Below are 21,435 nucleotides of genomic sequence, written 5' to 3' on the forward strand. Positions count from 1 at the left end.
TCCGATAAGAAATGAAGAAATTATGTCGATTTTTAGCTTGAAAAGATGAAAAATGGTGTTTTGGGAATTTTAGGTGATGAAGATCAAAGAAATCAGAAAAATGAAGGGGAAGGGGGGTTTGGTGCGCGTGAAAGGAAGAAAGGAAAGGAGGAGAGCGGGTTTGAGTCGGGATTTTTCGAGTCGGTTTTGACTCGTTTCGATAATAATTAAAACCGTAAGTCAAACGCAAATTCCGTCAAGACCAAAGTTCTTAAACACGAGATTACAATAAAATTGAGTATTCATACGACCCATTTCCAAATTCGTTTACCCAACGTTCAAAAGAATTGTCATTTTTCCCCCGATACGCCCTTATTTCGAAATAAAAAGTTTTACACGGTTTAAACTATTTTTAAACATCTCGAAACTATCTAAATAAATACTTTTCTTCAAAATATAATAAAATTATATTTCTTTGAATTATTTTTACTTTAAATACTTAAATATCAACTTTTATTTGATTAATAAATTATTTCCAAAATATATTAACGGTCCGAAATTACGGGGCGTTACACCTATCATTGTGAATATGGATCTGGAGGAATTATAGAAGTTGCTCAAAGTTAAAGTCGCCAATTTGAAGTCGGTGCATTGGAAAACACATGAAGCAATCTTCAATCATAACGTTCGTTTTTGACGAACTCTGTTTTTTTTTTTAAAGAACTGGATGGATCAAGACAAACTTGCTTGAAGCCGTTGTTTGCACTTGTTGCTCGATCTTGCGCCTATCATATACTCATCAAACCCCAGCAGGAACCCCACATAAGTTCGTGGTGAGATGAACTTGGTTTCACAAGGTGCCTATACAACAAGAAAGAAGATAGTGCATTAATTCTAATCTGAGCAAACACAGACCAACATATGTATACCATATTCATGTGTAATTAAGATGGAGATGCGTGCAGCCAAGAAATTCAAGGGAAAGATCGAAACCAGGTTACCAGGCAAGCTACAAACGAATGTAAAAAATAAAATATGAAGAAAGAATGAAGCAGCGAAATGTGAAAGATTTAAACCAAGTGGTTGTGAATACAAAAGATACACAGATCTCCGTATTTACAGGCGATAATAAGAAGCGGTTAAAGGAAACTTACTTGCAAAGGAATTACACTTTGCCATCAAATTATTCTTTGTAAATTAGGTGTTGGTCCAATTAAAAAAATTGGGATTAGGCAACTCATGATTTGGTTCAATTAGATTATGCCATCCACCCAAAGTCCTATGGTACCAACAACCTAAAAGAAATTTGATACGTCCGTGTAGTGGTGCCAAGTTGAACATTTTCTACTTTTTTTTTTTTTGATAAGGGAGTTGAATCCCCCCGGGCTTATGCATTCCCGCACCATCACATGGACCATGTAAGCCACCCCCTTCGTGGGCTGCAGTGGGCAAGTGATCATCGCCCCAGCTGGTAGTCGAACCCGGGACCTCTCAACTCCTGCATTTCTGCAAGCTTACCCGGCTACCACTGAACTAACACCACCTGGTTAACATTTTCTACTATTTAAGTAATTAGTTGAAGATATTTGTTGCTCAACTGTCAACATGTCATCCGTTAAGATTACAAAATTACTCGACGACGAAAACTCAAGTATCATTCGTCGAGGTTACAAAATGACCACGGTGATAAAATCTTAAGTGTCCTCCGTCAAGGTTACAAAATGACAAGGGTGACATAAATTTAAGAGTCCTTCATCAAGATTAAAAAATGACCAGGGTGATAAAAAAATTCAAACGTTACCCGTCAAGTTTACAAAATTATCAGGGTGGCGAAAATATCACGTGAAAGGCGCATTAAATCATCCGCCAAGCCAAATAATGACAGGGATGACACAAAAAAATGCTACTTACACAACAAGATGGATGTCAGTTGACTTCCAAGTCAAACCAAAAGAATGTGTCGAGACCCCGTCACGCTGAAACACTTCGAAAGTGGGCATGGCAAAGTCTCGAGGGGGCAATATGTAGGCACAAAAAAATTATTTAAGTGTCGAAAATGAAATAAGTGAATTAATTTGAGTTAATAATAAATAAATTATTCAATTTAATTATTTTTGTCCCTTTTAAATCAAATTTGGGTCATTCTGAGTTATTCAGGTCCAAACAGAAGTCAAATTGGGCTAAAATTGCAAACGGGCCGAGAAATGAGCCCGCAACCCTAAGCCCGAGGAAAAGCCCAACTTTTCTCTATAAATAGCCTAGCTTTGTCATTTGGAAAAATAGATAGAAAAACTGGAAGAAAGAAGAAGAAAAGAAAAGCTCGTGAAATTCATCGTAAGCAGTCAACAAGCACAACAAATTCGCGCTGCCTGCGCGAAACTCAAACATTCAAACTCGAATATTCAAACATTCAAACTCGAGTATTCAAACATTCAAACATTCAAGAGAGACTCAAGTCGTTCGACCCTCTCAAGAATACAAGTCAACGCCGCGCGTAGAGTGCATACACCCTCTACACGTGCACCCCTTGCAAAACGCACACGCACCCCTTACGTGGATCCTTCACGCGTACCCTATATGTTTAGTTAGAATCAGAGGATTATTAGAGATTGTACACGAACTTTTCTGATATTAATAAAAACTCATTTTGTTTCCTTGTTTTGTATTTCAGTTATCGCAATACAAAATTTGTCGTTACACTTGTGGTGGGGGATTTTAACCAAACACTGTTTGAGGAGAAAAAAAGCTAAGAGGGGGTGCTCCGCATGCTCAAGGGGAAATTGATGATTTTAGAGTTGCGATGGATGATTGTCGCCTTATGGATATTGGCTTTATTGGTGAACTATATACGCGGTGGAATAGGCGGAGTGAGCCTGATGATATTTTTGAGTGTCTTGACCGAGGCATTGCCGCTCCGGAGTGGGTGGGGTTGTTTCCGACTATTGTGGTGCAGCATCTTGGGAGGGAAAAATCTTATCACATAGCGCTGAAGTTGTCAAGGCAGTACAAGAGCTCATTGAAGAATCGACTATTTAGATTTGAGGATATGTGGACTACATGGGAGAAATGTGAAGGGGTTGTAAAGGAAGCTTGGGATACGGGGTGTGTGAATGGTAACGAATTGGAAGTGGTGGCTAATATAGGGACGTGTGCGGGGGCGCTAATGAAGTGGAGTAAAAAAGAATTCGGAGATATTATTCGACATATGGGTGAGTTTAGGAAGAGGTTGTGCTTCCCGGACTCGTGTCTGTAATACTCTGTATTTAATAATTATATAATAATATTTTATTATATTTAGCGAGTTATGGTGAGACAGAATAATATAATAATATAATAATAATAAGATACATGTATTTATACACTCACCTATACTACACTCACCCTACATATATACTCCCTTATCTGTGCACATTAATGGCTTGAGTTACGGAGGGACTTGTGTGGTTGAGACATGACGTCTGGCAGGGGATCCGGTTGGCTTCCGGACCCGGTCCTTCTGGGCATCTCCCGGTACCTGTTTGTGGCTATAGGTATGTCTGGGCGTGTCCTGGTACCGTGGAGGAGGTTGCTTGACAATGGTTCATTCATGTTATATTCATGTTGTATGTTCACACACTCGAGTCATGTCACACTTTATTTATTTACATAAAACTGACGTTTGTTGTGTCTGTGTAATTGTCACCTATCTTTAGGGTGACATGTGTCGATCCATATGATATCCTTTGGTAATATGGGGAACAGGTTAAGTACAGGTTGTTTGGATAGCACGCAGGAGACGGGACGAGCTTGATGAGTCACGAGATGAGTCTAGTTGATTAGAAGAGTATAGTTGTCATGAGTTGTACTTTATTCCTTTGTTTATATTTATGAAAATCATTAAACATTACATTAATAAAATGTTCTTTGATTGGAGTTTTGAAACCCTACCTCGGGAAACTGAGATGGTAACGCTTCACTTATCTTGGCCGGATAGTTGGGGTGTTACAAAGTTGTATCAGAGCGACGATTTTGGAACCTAAAACCAATGAACCAAAAATGAATCTAGGAGAGTCAAAGTAAAATGAACCCGACAAGTACGATAGGAGATCGGTTTAGGATGAGTAGGCGCCCTCATGCCAAAGCTAATGCCTATCGTCTCAGTTGGTCACTACGTGGGTGGCTAGGATTATGGGAAACGTTATGTGAATCGTAATATGAATGCGTATGTGTTATGGTTTAATGTGTGTTTGCATGTGGCATGGAATATGATCATTGTGAAAGTGGTGTGAATACGTTTATTTTATGATTCGTAATAGGTTTATACTCCGTAGTATGATAGAATCATTCATGTGAAATATGATAGCATGTGATGAATGAATAAGTAGACTCATGTGAGTAGTATATCGTAGATATGATTGGTGTATGTTGATATGAGGACGGTAGTCCCGAGTCTTGGCATGTAGATATCGTATGCATATTTGAGCTTGCTAGTGTCGTTGTTATAACATGAATGGTAATGATTGTTGGTAGAGTAGATATGATTATGAGAGTAATGTACCAAAGATAGTGAGTGTGAGACCAAACCTAATCGAGTAGTGTAGTACTCGAGCGTGTTGACCAGCCACTCGACCGAGTGGACGGTTCACTCGACCGAGTGGGAAAATTCAAGTAACTGGAAAAATTCTGAAAGGTTTCCACTCGATCGAGTAACCTATCACTAGACCGAGTGGAGTTGCACTCGACCGAGTGCCCTAAGTACTCGGCCGAGTGGGCCTGTTTAGCTGAGAAATTCGTGTAAAATTTGCTTTTTCTACCTATCCTTTCATTTCTATCTCGAACCTCGTAACTTCGGCACTGATTTATCTTAAAATAATTCAAAATTTTCATATTGTGATTTGTTGTTTGAAATTACACTCAGCTACTCCACTTTTCTTTATCCGTCTTATCAAATTTCGACCATGTAGTTGAGTCATCTGCTTCATTTTGCAATTTGAAATGATTTTATATATACACATGTTTATTCAAGTTTTATCAAATAATTGCATGACCTTGTCCAATTTCATAGTAATGGTTGATTTTCTATATCATTAGAGTGGTCAAAAATCATATTTTTACGATAATTGTTTTCCCCGCCATGGATGAGCTTGGAAACTTGTGCTTTTGAGTCGATAACCGAATTTTCATGTTTATTGTTGGGTCATATTAAACAAGAAAAGGCTTGACACTTGTGGTTAATGTCGAATTTTGTCTTGTATATGAAAATTTTATCTTAAAAATTTACCTTAATCTTGATTTTTCTAGTTTGAACTTGTTTTAATCGTCTTACAAAGAATACCGTTATCCCTAGTAGTGTGGTATATTGTCTTGGAAATGAATATTTCTTGCAAATTTGAGCCTATAATTTTGAACCAAGTGAGGAATATGAACAATTTTGATTTTAACTTAATTATGGTTTAATAGTATTGTAAAATTATAATATTATTTTTGGAATTTGTAATAAAAGGTGTGAATCAAAATTTTTCCGTCTTAAAGGTTGACAAATTTTCCGAAAACGTTGTGAAAAGTATACATAAGCTTTGATTTTCCGCTCGTGATGTACCTGATTTACTCCTTATTATTCATCTTTAAGTATAATGTTGTGTGAAGTTATGCACAAGGAATTTTTCCGCCCTAAAGTTTCTTTCCGAAAATGAATGATATACCTACCCGGATTTTGACTCTTTTAAGTTTATATTTTGCACCAATCTAATAGTAATATTTTGAATTTGGCATATGGTGACATGTATCATCCTATGAAGAATTACTCCGTATCAAAGTTTTCAAGAAATTTGGGACAAATGACCTTTTGTTAGAGTTTTAATATAACATTTCGCTTTTAAGTCATGTTTGAGTAAATTACATTAGAGTTGAGTTTTGAAATTGCATCGTTTTACAAAGTTCATCGTATTTTAAGTGTGTCATTATGGCAATTTTAAGGTGTCGACCATGGATTTCCTATCCCCTCCATGTTATTTGATTCCCTATCCTTTCCATATCCGTTTTGGCTTGTTTTAATTCCCATCATCCTTATCCGTTGAGTTAACCCGGGATATCCGGGCATAGAGTTCTGTGTGAGCCCCAAAAGAGTGTTTTCTCACCATAGCCCTTATGCATATGTTTCCGACAAGATGAGTGATTTTGGACATTGTCATCAAATTTGATAATTTGGGAACACTAGGACGGTAGTTGGACCATGTAACGCTTCGAATATGATGAATTGATCATGAGAGACAACTAGGACGGTAGTGAAGTGCAATCAAATTGGATACTTAGCGGTCGTGTGTACTCATAGATAGTGAACGCAATTTGAGAACATGTGAGAGTGACCTTTTGAGCGCGACTCAAGTATTTTGGTTAGCATATGGTCGAGTTAGAATTTGTTGAATGATGAGGGAATAATTGGGGAACTAAGAGTAAGAGAGAGTAATGACATGAGCTGATAAAAGTTATGGAGAATGTGAGATGTGACTTTAAGAATGGTGTAAACTTGGATAAATGGTGATAAGATTTAGGAATCTGGAATACTAGATAGAGAGTAATAGAGCAAGAGATGAGTTTGCGACTTTGCAAGTAGTAACCCGACATTCAATGAAGAATTTATTTCAAATTCCGAGTGAATCCGTGTGAAGTGACCTAATTATGGATGAATTAAGTTCTAATAATCGGGATATACATAATTGTGGATTTGGTAATGCCAGGTCTGGTTGTGTAGCCATGAGAGTAAGAGTGGGGCATAATGTGACCGTTAACATAAGTACATAGGCATGATATGTGAAAGTGGTGGTGTCAGACTCCGACCCTAAGAGTGGTAGTATTGATTTTGTTTGTGAAATTGCCTCCCAAGCGTTATCTTGAAATGTCCACGGTGTGCATTGTGGCCTTGTTGTAGTGTTTAAGTGAGTGATGATGTTATTGTTATCCTCTAAGAGTGATGGGTGATTAGGTCGTACCCCTGAGTTACAGTAAGGGCTGTGTTTACCGATGTGACTAGAGTGTCGCACTACGGTGCAGTTGTTGGTGATGAAATAATATGTTTGTGTTGGTTGTATGCCTTGGATGTTTTATTTAAGTTGTGTAGTAGTGATGGGCATAAGGCCAATCTGTGTTTTGATTCGGTTGTTTAATGGTATATGAGTCACCATTGGGATTTATTAGCATCTAACTAATGGAATAGGAAAGTTTGGAAATGGTTTGAGAACGAAAATGTTATACCCAGGTGACACTCGACCGAGTGCACTATGCACTCGACCGAGTGGCCGCCTACTCGGCCGAGTGATACTATACTCGACCGCGTGGTCTGCTTTGGCCTTTGTTTTTGTCAGTACTAGACCTGAATGTGTGTATATCCTTATGTTCACAAATTATAATGGTTAGTTCGCGTCGGATAGACATGTTGGCCCCATATGAATGAGACCTTATGAATTATTTGTGTTTGACCACATTGTGTGGCTTTGTTTCATAGAGTCTGCATGTTCGTGATTGATTTGCATACATGTGCATGTATGAGATTAGACGTGATATATATGTGTGTAGTAATAATCGAGTTACACCCCGAGATTGATGCGTAGACTTAGAACCAATTGAGTTGGGAGTTGTTATGGGATTAGGGTTTCGAACCGTGGACTGAACCTTGTACCTTGACGTTTGGGAGGCTCATAGACTAGGGCTATATCAATGGCATTAGAATCATATCTGACTCATTATGGATTTGAAATAGGTAGGAGAGAGTGTTGAACCTGGAACATGGTCATTTGTGGAATTTAGTAATGAGTGTATGACACCGTATTTTGAGGTTGATAGTTAAACTTCAGGACGAAGTTCTCTTTTAGGGGGAGTAAATGTAACAATTCGGAAGTTTAGGGAAAAGGAAGTACGGAATGTGAGGAAATAGTGAGAGTTTAGAGGAAGTAGTGACAATGGAACATCGAACTTTGGGAAGAGCGTACACATGAGAATTGAGGGAATAGTTGGAAACGGAAGAGTGAGGTGAAACTTCGGGGAAGAATTTTATTTTAAGGGGGGAAGATTGTAATACTCCATATTTAATAATTATATAATAATATTTTATTATATTTAGCGAGTTATGTTGAGACGGAATAATATAATAATAATAAGATATATGTATTTATACACTCACTTATACTACATTCACCCTACATATATACTCCCTTATCCCTCATCCCCCCACCTCATCATTTCATTCATCATTCCCACCACACAAAATTGAGGGAAATCTTAGAGAGAAAGAAGAGAGAAAAAGAGAAGAAAAGGGAGACCGTCTTTTGTCTCTCCGCCTTGAGATCGTAAGGTAAACCATCTTATACTATCCTTTATGTTAATATTTTTATACCGTTGACCCGTCCCGATCTTAACCCACCTCGGACCTGCCTTTGACCACCATAGGGGCTGCCGTTGACCACCCATATAGGATTTAACCGAGTAGAAAAAAGGGGTTTTGGGGGTTTTGTATCGCGGGTTAGGGCTGCGTTTTTGAGAGGGTCTCGGGTTGGTTTGGGTCTTGTTCTGGGTAGATCTAGGTTAAGGGAAGAGAGGGGAGTAGACTGGTGGTTGTGGGTGGTCGTGAGGGTGTCGGGTTATTGATGTTGTTTGTGTTGTGTCACCATTGTTATTGGTTGCTGCGGTGGTCGTGACTAGTGGTGGTGGCTGGTGCCGACTAGGGTCAGGGGAGACACGGCGGTGGTCGGCGTCAACGGTGGAGTTGACTGGTGGTCGTGGGTCAGGTGGTGTTACGGGTTTGTGTTGTTGCAGGTTGTTGTTGTTGTTGTTGCCTAGCCGTGGTGGCTGCCGGCCGTGGCCCACTGTGGTTGGTGGTGGTGGCCAAGGTGGCGGCAGTGGGTGGCGGTGGTGGTTGAGTTTGAGTCGGGTTGGGTAGTGTATAAGACGGGTTTAATTAGTCGTATTTATATAAATAGATTAGTATATTTATACGTATTTATATACGTATTAGATTGGTATATTTATACGTATTTGTATTATTATCGTATTTTAGGAAATGGATTTTGTGAGACGGTTTTACGAGACGGGCCTAGCTAGTGTGCCGAATTGCTTATGTGGATTTGTTGTGAGGTAGGTTTATCCTACTCAGTTTTCATTGTCGTATTTATTTATATAATGAGTCTTTTGTCATTTAATTGCATCGAGTGAGTCTTATTGCATGTTGTTGGTCATGACGACTCGACGAGTCGGGATATTTGAGGAAATAGTATCCATGGCTTGTTTGGCATGTCATCTTGTATATTGTCTGTCATGCATTTCATATTGTGACGGTTGTGATTATATATGCTGGAGGATTTGTTGATGTTTTGGAGACGTAAGACGGTTGGGAGACCGTCTTGCACTTAATTCGCCTCTTGGAGCTTCCCACTCCAAGATGGATGTGCATATTAATGGCTTGAGTTACGGAGGGACTCGTGTGATTAAGACACGACGTCTGGCAGGGGATCCGGTTGGCTTCCGGACCCGGTACGTCTGGGCGTGTCCCGGGTACCTGTTTGTGGTTATCGGTATGTCTGGGCGTGTCCCGGTATCAGTGTGGTTGTCGGTATGTCTGGGCTTGTCCCGGTACCGTGGAGGAGGTTGCTTGACAATGGTTCATTCATATTATAGTCATGTTGTATGTTCACACACTCGAGTCGTGTCACACTTTATTTATTTAAATAAAACTGACATTTGTTGTGTCTGTGTAATTGTCACCTATATATGGGGTATTCTGTGTCGATCCATATAATATCCTTTGGTTATATAGGGAGCAGGTTAAGTACAGGTTGTTTGGATAGCACGCGGGAGACGGGACGAGCTTGATGAGTCACGAGACGAGTCTAGTTGATTAGAAGAGTATAGTTGTCATGAGTTATACTTTATTCCTTTGTTTATATTTATGTAAATCATTAAACATTACATTAATAAAATATTCTTTGATTGGAGTTTTGAAACCCTACCTCAGGAAACCGAGATAGTTACGCTCCAATTATCTTGGCCGGATAGTTGGGGTGTTACAGTGTCGGCCCACCCACACTGGAGATGCTAGAGGAGAGGCGAGCTGTTATGGGAGAGTTAGACCAACTGGCTGCCTAAAAGGAAATTTACTGGCGTCAAAGATCGAGGATTCAATTTATGAAGGAGGGGGATCGGAATACAAAGTTTTTTTTACCTTAAAACATCCACTCGAAAATGAAGAAACAAGATAGCAGAGCTGCTCTTGGATGATGGGAATAGGGTGACGGACGAGGAGAAAATTCAAAGTATTGCACACAATTATTTTAATAATTTGTTCACCTCTTCTAATCCGCATGGCATTGACGAGGTCCTGCAGTGGGTAATGTCTAAAGTCGATGAAGAGATGAATAAAGGCTTGCGACGACCTTTCACTATGGAGGAAGTTCGGCAAGCTTTAGACCAAATGCACTCACATAAGGCCCCGCGCTGGACGAAGTGAATGCTAATTTTTTTTAAGACTTATTGGCATATTGTTAGGGCGGACGTGGCAAAGCTGGTTATTGGTTGTTTGGAGAGACGAATTGATATGACTCATGTTAATAAAACTCACATTATTTTGATACCAAAGAAAGCTAATGCTTAGACCATGCACGATTTTCGGCTGATATCATTATGCAATATCATTTATATGCTTTTTCTAAATAAGAAAAGTCTTCATTCCATTTACTATGAAATCCTTAAGCTTAAGTAAGTAGTTATTTTTTTTAATTAAAAGAGAGAAAGGAATTAGAATGTTAGAGTTGCGAAGTAATGTTAGTTGTTTGAAATCGTTCCAATTCGGTGAGGAAGTCAAACCGCATGTAGCTTGTGTGCCTAAGAAGCTAAGTTTCTTTAAACTTGTTCTAGAACTTCAAATAAAAAAATGCAAAGAGCAGAATACGGAAGGCTCTAAGGTACTTGTAAACCGAATAAAAATGTTGCTTGGGGACATCGTCTCAGAGGAACAAAGTGCTTTTATACGTGGGAGACTCATCTCGGATAATGCTATGATCGCTTTTGAGGTTTTCCACTACCTTAAATCACATCATAAGGGGCTACAAGGATTTATGGCTTACAAGCTTGATATGAATAAGGCTTACGATAGGATTGAATGGAAGTTTTTGGAGAAGGTTATGATAAGGCTTGGATTTGATCGGACGTGGGTGGATAAAGTTATGAGATGTATCTCAACGGTCACGACCGCGGTGCTCATTAACGGTAAACCTTCATCTGCTATTTATCCGGGTTGAGGGCTTAGACAAGGAGACCCGCTTTCTCCTTACTTGTTCATATTGTGTGCGGAGGTTTTTTCTTCTCTCATTACCAGGGGTGTCCAATAAAAATCTGTTCAGGAGGTCCAAATATGCCGCAATGCCCCGTCCTTAACCCATCTTTTCTTTGCGGATGATTTTATTATTTTTTGTAAAGCTAATAAGAGTAATGTCGAAGCTGTAAAGGCGATTATCCAGTCTTATGAAGGTGCGTCGGGACATCGGGTTAATTTTGACAAACCAGAGGTGTTTTTTAGTTCTAACACGAGGCAGGAGACGAGACAAGTGGTGGAGGAGCTGCTTGGCTCTAATGTTGTTAGTTTTCCAGGGAAGTATTTGGGACTACCAACCATTATTGGAAAGAAGAAATGAAGCCTTCTTGAGTATTAAGGAGCGGATTTAGAAGAAGTTGAAAGGTTGGAATGAACGAATATTATCCTTTGCGGGATGGGAGATCCTTATAAAGGTCATGGCCCAAGCGATCCTCACGTACCACATGGGTTTGTTCAAAATTCCGACTACTTTTTGTTCTAATTTAGATAGAGCTTTGGCCCGCTTCTGGTGGGGATTTAATGATGATAGGAAGCATATTCATTGGGTTTCTTGGAAAAATTTATGCAAAAATAAGGGAGAAAGAGGAATGGATTTTCGCCATTTTGAAGCCTTTAATTTTGCAATGTTGGGAAAATAGCTATGGAGACTAATGGAGTTTCCAAATTCGTTAGCAGCTAGATTAATGAAGGTTAGGTACTATCCTCGATCCATCCCGTTGGAGGCATGCGCTGGTCATCACCCATATTTTATTTAGCAAATCTTGGTGGATGCACAATGGGTGGTTACCGAGGGGTTAAGATGGCGTATCGGTAATGGCGAGACGATTCAATTTTGGACTGATGGGGGGACTTGTACCGGAGCGTCCTTTAGAGTATGGTCTCCAAGACTCAATAGAGAATAAACTTTTGTTGCGGACTGGCTAGTGGCCAGGCAGCGGGTGGGATGAAGCAATATTATTAAGGGCGAACTTAATTGAAAGTGAAGCCAAAGACCTGATGAAGATTCTGATTAGCTTGGACATAGGGAATGATAGAAGGATTTGACATTATTCAAAGGATGGGAGTTTCACGGTCAAGTCGGCTTATCACTTTATTAGATGGACAATGGCCCACAATGAGGCGAGTACAAGCCATGGTACACATAATCAGTTGTGGAATAAGCTGTGGCGATTGGAAATTCCTCCAAAAGTTTGAACTTTTCTCTTGAGAGTGTGTAATGGAGCATTACCCAGTGGAGCAAATTTTCATAAGCGAGTATTTGAAATCGACCCAACCTGCTGTCAGTGTGGGAGAGAGGTCGAGACGGGCCTATATGGATTAATTCATTGCCCTCTTGTAATACCTTGTAGTTTATAAGGCGTTCACTCGACCGAGTAGATCAAGTAGACCGAGTATAACCTATATTATACTTAGTGGAGTTGTGATCATGCCCGTTTGTAGAAGGGTCATCTTAAAATTGTCATAACTTGAGATATAGACATGTTATTGATGTTATTCTAATTGGAGGTGATAGCTTTTCTCTTACGATTCCAATGGTAGGTCAACCGCCCAAAATGATTAAGAAACGAGTGAGATATGACTGTTTTACGAAAATTAGTCATTACTGAGAACTGCGTAGCACTCGACCGAGTGAGGTTCACTCGACCGAGTGGACCGGCACTCGACCGAGTGGATTCGCCACTCGATCGAGTGATGCTGTTGATAGGCTATCGCACACCTATGCAAAAATAAATACCCTAGACACAAATGAATGTAATACGTAGGGGTTGAATCCACAGAGAGACGGTAGTTGTTAATTAATTATTATGGAGTGAATTTTATCAAGGTCGGTTATCGTATCATTGGTTGGTTAGATAATGGAAGAAAACAATAATGATAAGTAAATAGTATAGAGAGGTCGGGTCACACATGCAAATTATGTAAATGCTTAAATTAAACATAGGAGTTGATCATTAATTATTTAGGCTTAGATATCACACTCACCTCTCGATATTAGTGTCAACCATAGACCGAGTCCTAGAGAAACTCTCGTTTATGACTAGGTCATCCTACTACACATGCTTAGTCTAATCCGATTCCATACCTCTCGACTTATAGAACGAATTAACAAATTTAATCTAAGATAGTGATCAATTATCAAAGACTAACAAAACAATACAAACATGTAAAAGAAACAATGAAACGATATTATAACATCCTAGTTCAAAAATTGTAAGAACTACTTAAGCATGGTTTCCCTTATTCTATAGACAATTGAATTACTTATACATAATGAAAACTAATCTAATGACATATGAAATGATAAAGATAAACATACTAACTAGTGATGTAAATGGCAAATGAATAAGAAAACAATATATTGGAAAATAAGATTACCTTAATAATTTGGAATGAACTTGGAAATGAAGAACAAGATAGAACAAATGGAAATAACTTGAAATGTAAATTGTATATAACTTGAATTAAAATTGTTTATAACATAATGGAAATGCTAAAGGGAAATCTAATCTAACCTAAACTAAGAACTAAAATGAGAGTATAACAGTGGTGTAGAAGGTATGTAAGAAGTGTGTTTTAGGTCCCGGATCAACACCCTTTTTATAGAGGTGAAGGGAGTAACGTAAACATCATAAAAAGGGGAAATCCCGATCTGGAGCGCCAATCCCGATCGGGGTTGTGGCTTTCTAACTTCGTCTTCTTAATTCCTCTAGTTAATGCTCAAGAAATCCAAAGTTGATGTTTAATGCCTTGTTTAATCATCCGATAATGATCTTAAAACATGGCATCCAATGTATTCTAGCATCTAAGCTTCCACCTAGTTGGACTTGATTTCTTGGGCTTGACTTTGCATAAGACTTTATTTTGCATTTTCATTTTATTCCATATCTTTATGCATGGAAATCCATGTAACACTTCAATGTTGGTCCAACTCATGCTCCATACTTAGCCCTGTATACTAGCTCTTACAAATTTGTTAGAAATAAGCTCCTAAAAGCTCAAGTTCCTACAAAATGTGACAAACCATGCAAAGACAACTAGAACACAATATTAGCTCATAAAACTACTAGATTAGTGCAAATGACATATATATATTAGAGCTAAAGTAGGGGGTCAAAATGTACAAAAAATGGACTTATCAGCTGTTCAGAACACGGGATTAAACCCTTTCTCCCTAACCCTAAAATCATTTCTATCTTCTTCGTTATCTCTCCAAACTCTCTCCCTTCTCTCTAAAACCGTCATAAACACCATATTATAGGATTAAATCTTGTATTAGAGGATTGCTCACCTTCTGCTTCATCCTTTCACCTTGTAAGTTGAGATCTACCCCTCTTTCTAGTCTTATGAACCCTAATTTTGGGGGGTTTTTAATTGGGTTGATTAATTTGAAATTATTGTTAATATATGGGTAAATTAGTGGTTAATAATAAGGGGTTTTGTGTTGTATTATATTATAGGTGATTTATGATAGTCAATATGTGATTTATGTAGGATGAGACGGTTTTATGAGATGGATACTTGGTGATTTCGACTAGCTTATGGATTATGCTAAGAGGTAGGTTAATCCTACTCGGTTCAATATTATGATTGTTACATGTTTTGTGGTTAATGTTGTAACTAATCTCATTTAATTAGAGTAGTTGCATTATAACATATTTAGTCACTAATCATGTCATAAAGAGGATAAGCATGATGGTTATTGTATATCACAATGTAATGATGGTAAAGACGATGTGATGAGTCGGTATTTGGCATATAAAGTGTCGTCTTGCATTTGTTATAATTATCTTGTGTATTGGAGGTTGGTGACGATATGGTGGATTACTTGTTGTTTTGGAGACGTAAGGCGTTTGGGAGATCGTCTTACGCTTGAGTCGCCTCTTGGAGCTTCCCACTCCAAGAGAGATGTGCACATTAATGGCTTGAGTTACGGAGGGACTCGTGTGGTTGAGACATGATGTCTGGCAGGGGATCCGATTGACTTTTTGACCCGGTACGTTTGGGCGTGTCCCAGTGCCTATTGGTGGTTGTTGGTATGCCTGGGTGTGTCCCGGTACCAGTGTGATTGTCGGTATGTCTGGGCGTGTCCCGGTACCGTGGTGGTGGTTGTTTGTTAGCATGTCATTCATATCATAGTCATGTTGCATATTCACACACTCGTGTCGTGTCACACTTTATATGTATTGAAACTGACGTGTTGTGTGTCTTTGTAATTGTCACTTATCTCTGGGGTGGCCTGTGTCGATCCATATGATATCCTTTGGTCATATGGAGAGCAGGGTAAGTACAAGTTGTTTGGATAGCACGTGGGAGACGGGACGAGCTTGATGAGTCACGAGACAAGTATAGTTGGATAGAGAGTATACTTGTCATGAGTTGTACTTTTATTCATTTGTTTACGTATATGTAATTCACTACACACTATATTTATTTATAAATTGTTCTTCTATTGAAATTTTGAAACACTGCCTCGGGAAACCGAGATGGTAACGCTCCAATTATCTTGGCCGGATAGTTGGGGTGTTACACCTCTGGTCCGTGATAATTGGGCAGTTGTGGGTGTGGGGATGAGGAGAAGTGCGAGGTATGCCAGCGGATGAGAGATTGGATAACGAGGGTCTTAGAAGGACAAGACGAGATGCTTATTTGTAAAATTATAATGGTAGCATGAGAGTTGTGCAATGATAGAAACAAAATTTTTCATGGAGGTAATTGCTTTGAACCGTGGCTGCATTTGGAAAGAGCACAGAAGTACCTTGAAGCCTATACAGCAGCAAACTTGGAGCCAAAGAAGGCAATTTCTGAAAGTAAGGAGGCTGGCAACATGAAGTGGAAACCTCCAGAGACGGGATTTTGGAAAGTTAATGTAGATGCGGGGATTTTGGGGTCGAAAGGCAGCGGTTTGGGGGTGGTTGTAACACCCGTAAATTTTTAGTCTCATTTATCTTATTTTTATTTAAGAAATTTAATTTAATTCCGTTATTTATCGGTCTTTGGTTAAATCGTCGATAATGTCCATTTTAAAACGAATTACAATTCGATTTCTTTTTGGACCGACTATTTAATTAATGGCATTTTATAATTAAATTTTACGATCATTTTGGCTCCCAGTTAATTTTATAAGCTTGTTTTATTCTTTTTTTTATCTTAAGTTTTAAGACAAATATTATTATCTCACTTTTAATCTTTTTACTATTAAAATTTGGAAGATATTTTTGGTTGTTACTATTCCTTGTGACTGGTTGTTGTAGAGGATATTAAGGAGATTTTTGTGTACATTTTCTTATTTTACTCACTCTTAAACTCTCCTAAATTGTACTATATTCATTCCTTATTCTATTCACAAAAAAAATAAGAAGAATAAATCCTAGCCCTCTACCCTTTGAGTCTTGAAAACCACACACAAACCATCATCATTTCTTCATCATTTGTTGCTCAAGTCAATCTCTATTCATCCTATTCCATGGGTAATTTATTACTCTCTCAATCCTTAATCTCGTTTAATGTTTCATATGATTTAATTACTCGGTAACTTCGACGTTACTCGGTATTACATCGATTTAATTATTGTAGTTGTATGTATTATTGGATTTTTAATGTTTTATGATGATTTATTCACACATATGATTTTCGAAACCTTTAATTTCTGATCCTTGATATCCATAATTTATTTTGACTATGTATAATTTTATTTTGTCAATAGGGAATTTATTTTGGTTGATTTACAAGTTTCATGATCAAATCAATTATTGTGATATAAAGATAGTATAAATTCGTTTTTATGATTTCCATGTGGTGTAAATTATTTTTTTGATATGAATAATATATTTTAAGATACCATAAATTTTCGTGGTAATTGTTTTGGAATTTTAGTAATTATTTCGTAATTTAAAGTATTGATGCGGTATTTGCGATTATGGCAATTCTTATAGGTTTTAAATAGGTTAAAAATACCAAATTAATTTATCAATTCACGAAAATTTAGTATGTGTCAGAGATATGGATTATAAGGCTTTGTGTAAAATTTTAAGTCTTTAAACCTTGATTTCGATTTAATATGCATTTTACAAGTTTTGCTAAAAACCGTTGTTAAATCTGTCAAATCTGTCAGTCTGTTTATAAAATTAATATCGGCTGTTTTTATTTCGAATCTGCAAAAATGTTGAAAAGAGACTCATGTTATTTTCAAGTATAGAGTCCGCACAAAGATTTCATTAAATTATGATAAACGGTTTGCTCAGAATAAATTATTTGTGAACAGCTCATCTGTAAACTGCAATTATGCCTTTTGCTCAAAGTTTAGTTCGTAAAACATATGTCCCTTTTGATACAGTGGATAATTATTTTCTAACTGAAACTTTGTAATGTCTAGTTATGTTTAAAATTTTACTTTGCCTTAAAATGGTTTCTTAAAGTCGTTTTATGAACTGAAATATTATTGGTGACGTTTTCTGACAGTTTTTATAAATGAATTTTTAGACCCATGTCACATTCATCCTTTAAAGTTTATTTTAAAACGAAAGTTGTAGCCAAGAGCTACAGAAAACCATGAGCATTGGCCTTGCATCATTTCGATTTTTCTGTATTTAATTATGAATTTTACGATGCTGTTGTTCTGTTTTAGAAACTGTTTTAGAACTCCGTCTCATTAAGGCCTAAATAATATATCTTTACTAAAGTATTTTAAGTCATTTGATAGTTTTAAGTTTTAATTACAGTGACTTATCTATTTTGAAGCCCTTGAATTTATTTTATACTTTCGAATGTGAAGTCTAAGCTTCCTGTTTTGATGAAATAAAAGTGTAGTTCACTTACGAAGCTTTGAAATAATATACTTTGAATAAGAGACAATCTTTGGGATATTTTAAGTTTGGAATAATTAAAGTAAGGGTAAAGAATAATGAACTAAGGCATACGGGTTCTTATACAGTTATATGATTGGGTATCCTGCTGGCGGTACAGATTGTCGTAGAGTCATGTACATGTACTTAGACTAGGACTTCGTACTGCGTGGTAAGACATGTCCTATTATAGCTTGTTGTCTAGTGAGTGGACCTGGAGTTGGTCACCTTTGCGTGACACTGAGTTCCCGAAACTAGTGTAAGATGTTGCGGTGTCAAGGAGTATAGTTAAAGTCAAAATCTAGCCTGAACTAAATTATTTCCATTCTGTCATTTGAGGAATTTTGCTTTTAAGCTTGCAGCACGTTTATTTTAAGCGTCAGTTTGATAATTTATTTTTGTTACATATGTTTTGATATTTCAATCTATTTTTGATATATTATTGCTGCTGTAACATTTATATCATGTGATATGGCTAGGAGGACGTCGAGTTACTCCCCAATGATTGTGGCTGTTATGTTTATAACATGACAGGTGTTAGCTTTGCTGGGGATTTCTGTGTGAGCTAGCGAGTAGTTTGCAGATCCTACTCTATTTTTTTGTTTTCTTTTATGGTTTAGTCTTGAACACTTTTGGAGGTTTTCTTTATTTTCGCCCTTTTTATAAAAGTGGCATTTGTTTAGACTTGACCATTTAATTTTATCCTTGAGAATTTTATACATTCTCAATTTATAACAGTTAGAACTTTTATCTTTGTGTATTTAATCCCATTCGACAGTGTTTCCGCCACTGTTTTGCACTAGATTTTATAGGGGATTACAGTGATTAGGGATGAGCACGGTCATGTGGACAGAGCTGCAATCCAACAGGTTCATCAATGTTGGGAGCCATGTATATCGGAGGCGAAAACGGCTTTGTTCGGTCTTCAAGTTGCATGACACATGGGGATTGATAAGGTGGTCCTTGAATCTGATTCTTTACAACTCGTGACGCTCCTCCGTAATCGCAATGCTCTAGCGTCTTAATTAGGCAACATGGTTAGAGACATTCTGTCTATTGGTAAGAATTTTGAGGTTGTTTGTTTTAATTTTGTTAGGAGGAGTGGGAATCAATTGGTGCATTGTTTGGCTGACTGTCCTATTGATTACTCGTCGCGTATTTGAGTCAATATAGTTCCGGATTGTATTGGGGATGTTGTTGTTGCCGATTTTATGTCGGCCTTTGATTGATTAATAATATTACCTGCTCCCTTAAAAAAGAAACTTTCCGCTTTTCTTTTGTTACAAGGAGGGTTGTAATAGAAAATGCATTAAGTAGGGTAATGAGATTGGATAGAGGGTTGTAATTAGCATTTTAATGTAGAAACTAGTTTTGTGGTCCGTGAAATTCACGGGATGTTTGTTTTTACTGTGATGTTTTAGTAAATCAAACCATAACATATTATGATCAACCCAACTTACGGTTTTCATGTTTTAGGGTTGTATAAAGTCAATTAGTCTTTTGTACAACAGGTTTATTAAAATTAGAAAGTAGAGTGCTATATAGTAGATACCCATACCAAACCATGGTCGTTATTTGAAATTCTTTTATATGAGTTTTAAATGGTAAGTGTTTTTTACTCAAATCCTTTTACGTGATTTGTGATGTATCAAATATGTGCAAATATTTAGCCAATAAATATTATAGCGGTGCCCCAAAATTAGAAAACTGAAATAACTCAATGCAAGCTAAAAATTAATTAATTATATAAGCATTCGCATAATATAATATTGCGAAAGATGAAGCACCCTAACTAATTAGATATTAACATTTCATTAACAATTTCGGAATAACATAAAACACATGATTAGAAATGTTATGACAAAACTAACATTTCACAACACCCATAATATAAACATTCTTGTGTACATCGTATTTACACAATCGTTATTGTAAAACCATAACTTAATTTACTTAATTAACCCTAAAAAAAATAATGTCCCACTATTTACCATGTTTGGGCTGAGAAGGGCATAAAAGTATTTTGTTACTTGTTTTACAATATTTTCTTGTGATGTGGTTTTACAACATGTGAGGATCTAATAATTCTCCACAAACTCAAATAGAAATTTTAATTGGGTAATTCTATCTTACAAATTAGCGTATAACGCAAATTTATAGACGAAATGTTATTGTAAAATCACGTACTTTGTCATCCTAAATATATCCATATAAAAGGTGATCGACTACCATCTTATCTTCTCTTGATTAGATCATGTTTATTTCCGCAATGTAAATGATCAATATATTATTTATTCTGGCTACATATTGTAAAGTGAAATAAGCGCCAAATATTGTAAAGTGAAATAAGCGGTTCAATTGTTGGATATCTTAGTATTAAGGTGCAATGAGACGAAGTCCTCTTTATAACCATCATATTACCAAATGTATTCGCCATCTCCTTGATAACGTCATGGTACCTGTTTCTGAATCCAACCATGACAAATTAAATCAATCAAATGAAAAACTTTAATAAATGGTTGTGTATAAAAATTAAATTAGGAGCTTAATTATTACTCCCTCTAATCCAATCCAAACTACCCATTTGACTTTTTACGGTCTATGAGACGATACTTTGAGCACGTTTTTATTCATTTATATAATATTTTTTTGTGTCAAAATTATAATTTTCCGAAACCTCTTTTTATAACAAACTTAAATATGTCAATTTTACGTATAAATTTTATAAAATTTGATTAAATATAATCGATGTCAAAATTTGACAAGGCTGACTTTACAAAGTGAATGGGTAGTTTGGATTGGATTGGATTGGATTGGTGGGAGTAAATATTATGTAGAAATCAGTTAGTAAAGGAAGACCGAGAAATTAATGTAAAAATCAAAAATCAAAACAACAAAAAGTATAAAACTATACTCCATGAGTTTAGCGGAAATAAATGTGCCTTAATAAATTATGATGAATAGGATGTTGGAAAAATGTGGGTATTTATTTATAAGCTAAAGGGAAGAATCTCCTATATACTAAGAGAATACAAAATATGAAAAAAATTTCGTACTAACTAAAAATGGAAACAAATGAGATTTTATTCATTTAGCAATTCATTTCATTAAAATAAATCTTTTCACCAAATTATAATATTTTCAATAAACTCTAAATTATAAAATTGGTTAAATCTATAAAATAAAAATTGTTATATTTTATTGGTGTTATTGTAGTATTATTAGAGAATGACTTAACACATACTATTACGTATGAAACAAACTATAAACTGTTAT

At 36.8% G+C, this 21,435-nt stretch overlaps 1 protein-coding gene and 1 long non-coding RNA gene across 2 annotated transcripts; both read left to right on the forward strand.

Moving 5' to 3' along the window:
• The first annotated feature begins 2,779 nt into the window (after positions 1-2,779).
• On the forward strand, positions 2,780-3,232 carry LOC141607220 (uncharacterized). Its single transcript, XM_074426579.1, has one exon. The coding sequence runs from the start codon at positions 2,780-2,782 to the stop codon at positions 3,230-3,232; it is 453 nt and encodes a 150-aa protein (XP_074282680.1).
• A 13,424-nt stretch (positions 3,233-16,656) lies between these two features.
• LOC141608078 (uncharacterized) lies at positions 16,657-19,629 on the forward strand. Its single transcript, XR_012526967.1, has 2 exons — positions 16,657-16,785; positions 18,694-19,629. It is a non-coding gene; the product is annotated as an uncharacterized LOC141608078 (long non-coding RNA).
• The last annotated feature ends 1,806 nt before the right edge of the window (positions 19,630-21,435 follow it).

The sequence above is a fragment of the Silene latifolia genome, chromosome 10 (assembly GCF_048544455.1).
Source record: "Silene latifolia isolate original U9 population chromosome 10, ASM4854445v1, whole genome shotgun sequence".
NCBI classification, from domain to species: domain Eukaryota; kingdom Viridiplantae; phylum Streptophyta; class Magnoliopsida; order Caryophyllales; family Caryophyllaceae; genus Silene; species Silene latifolia.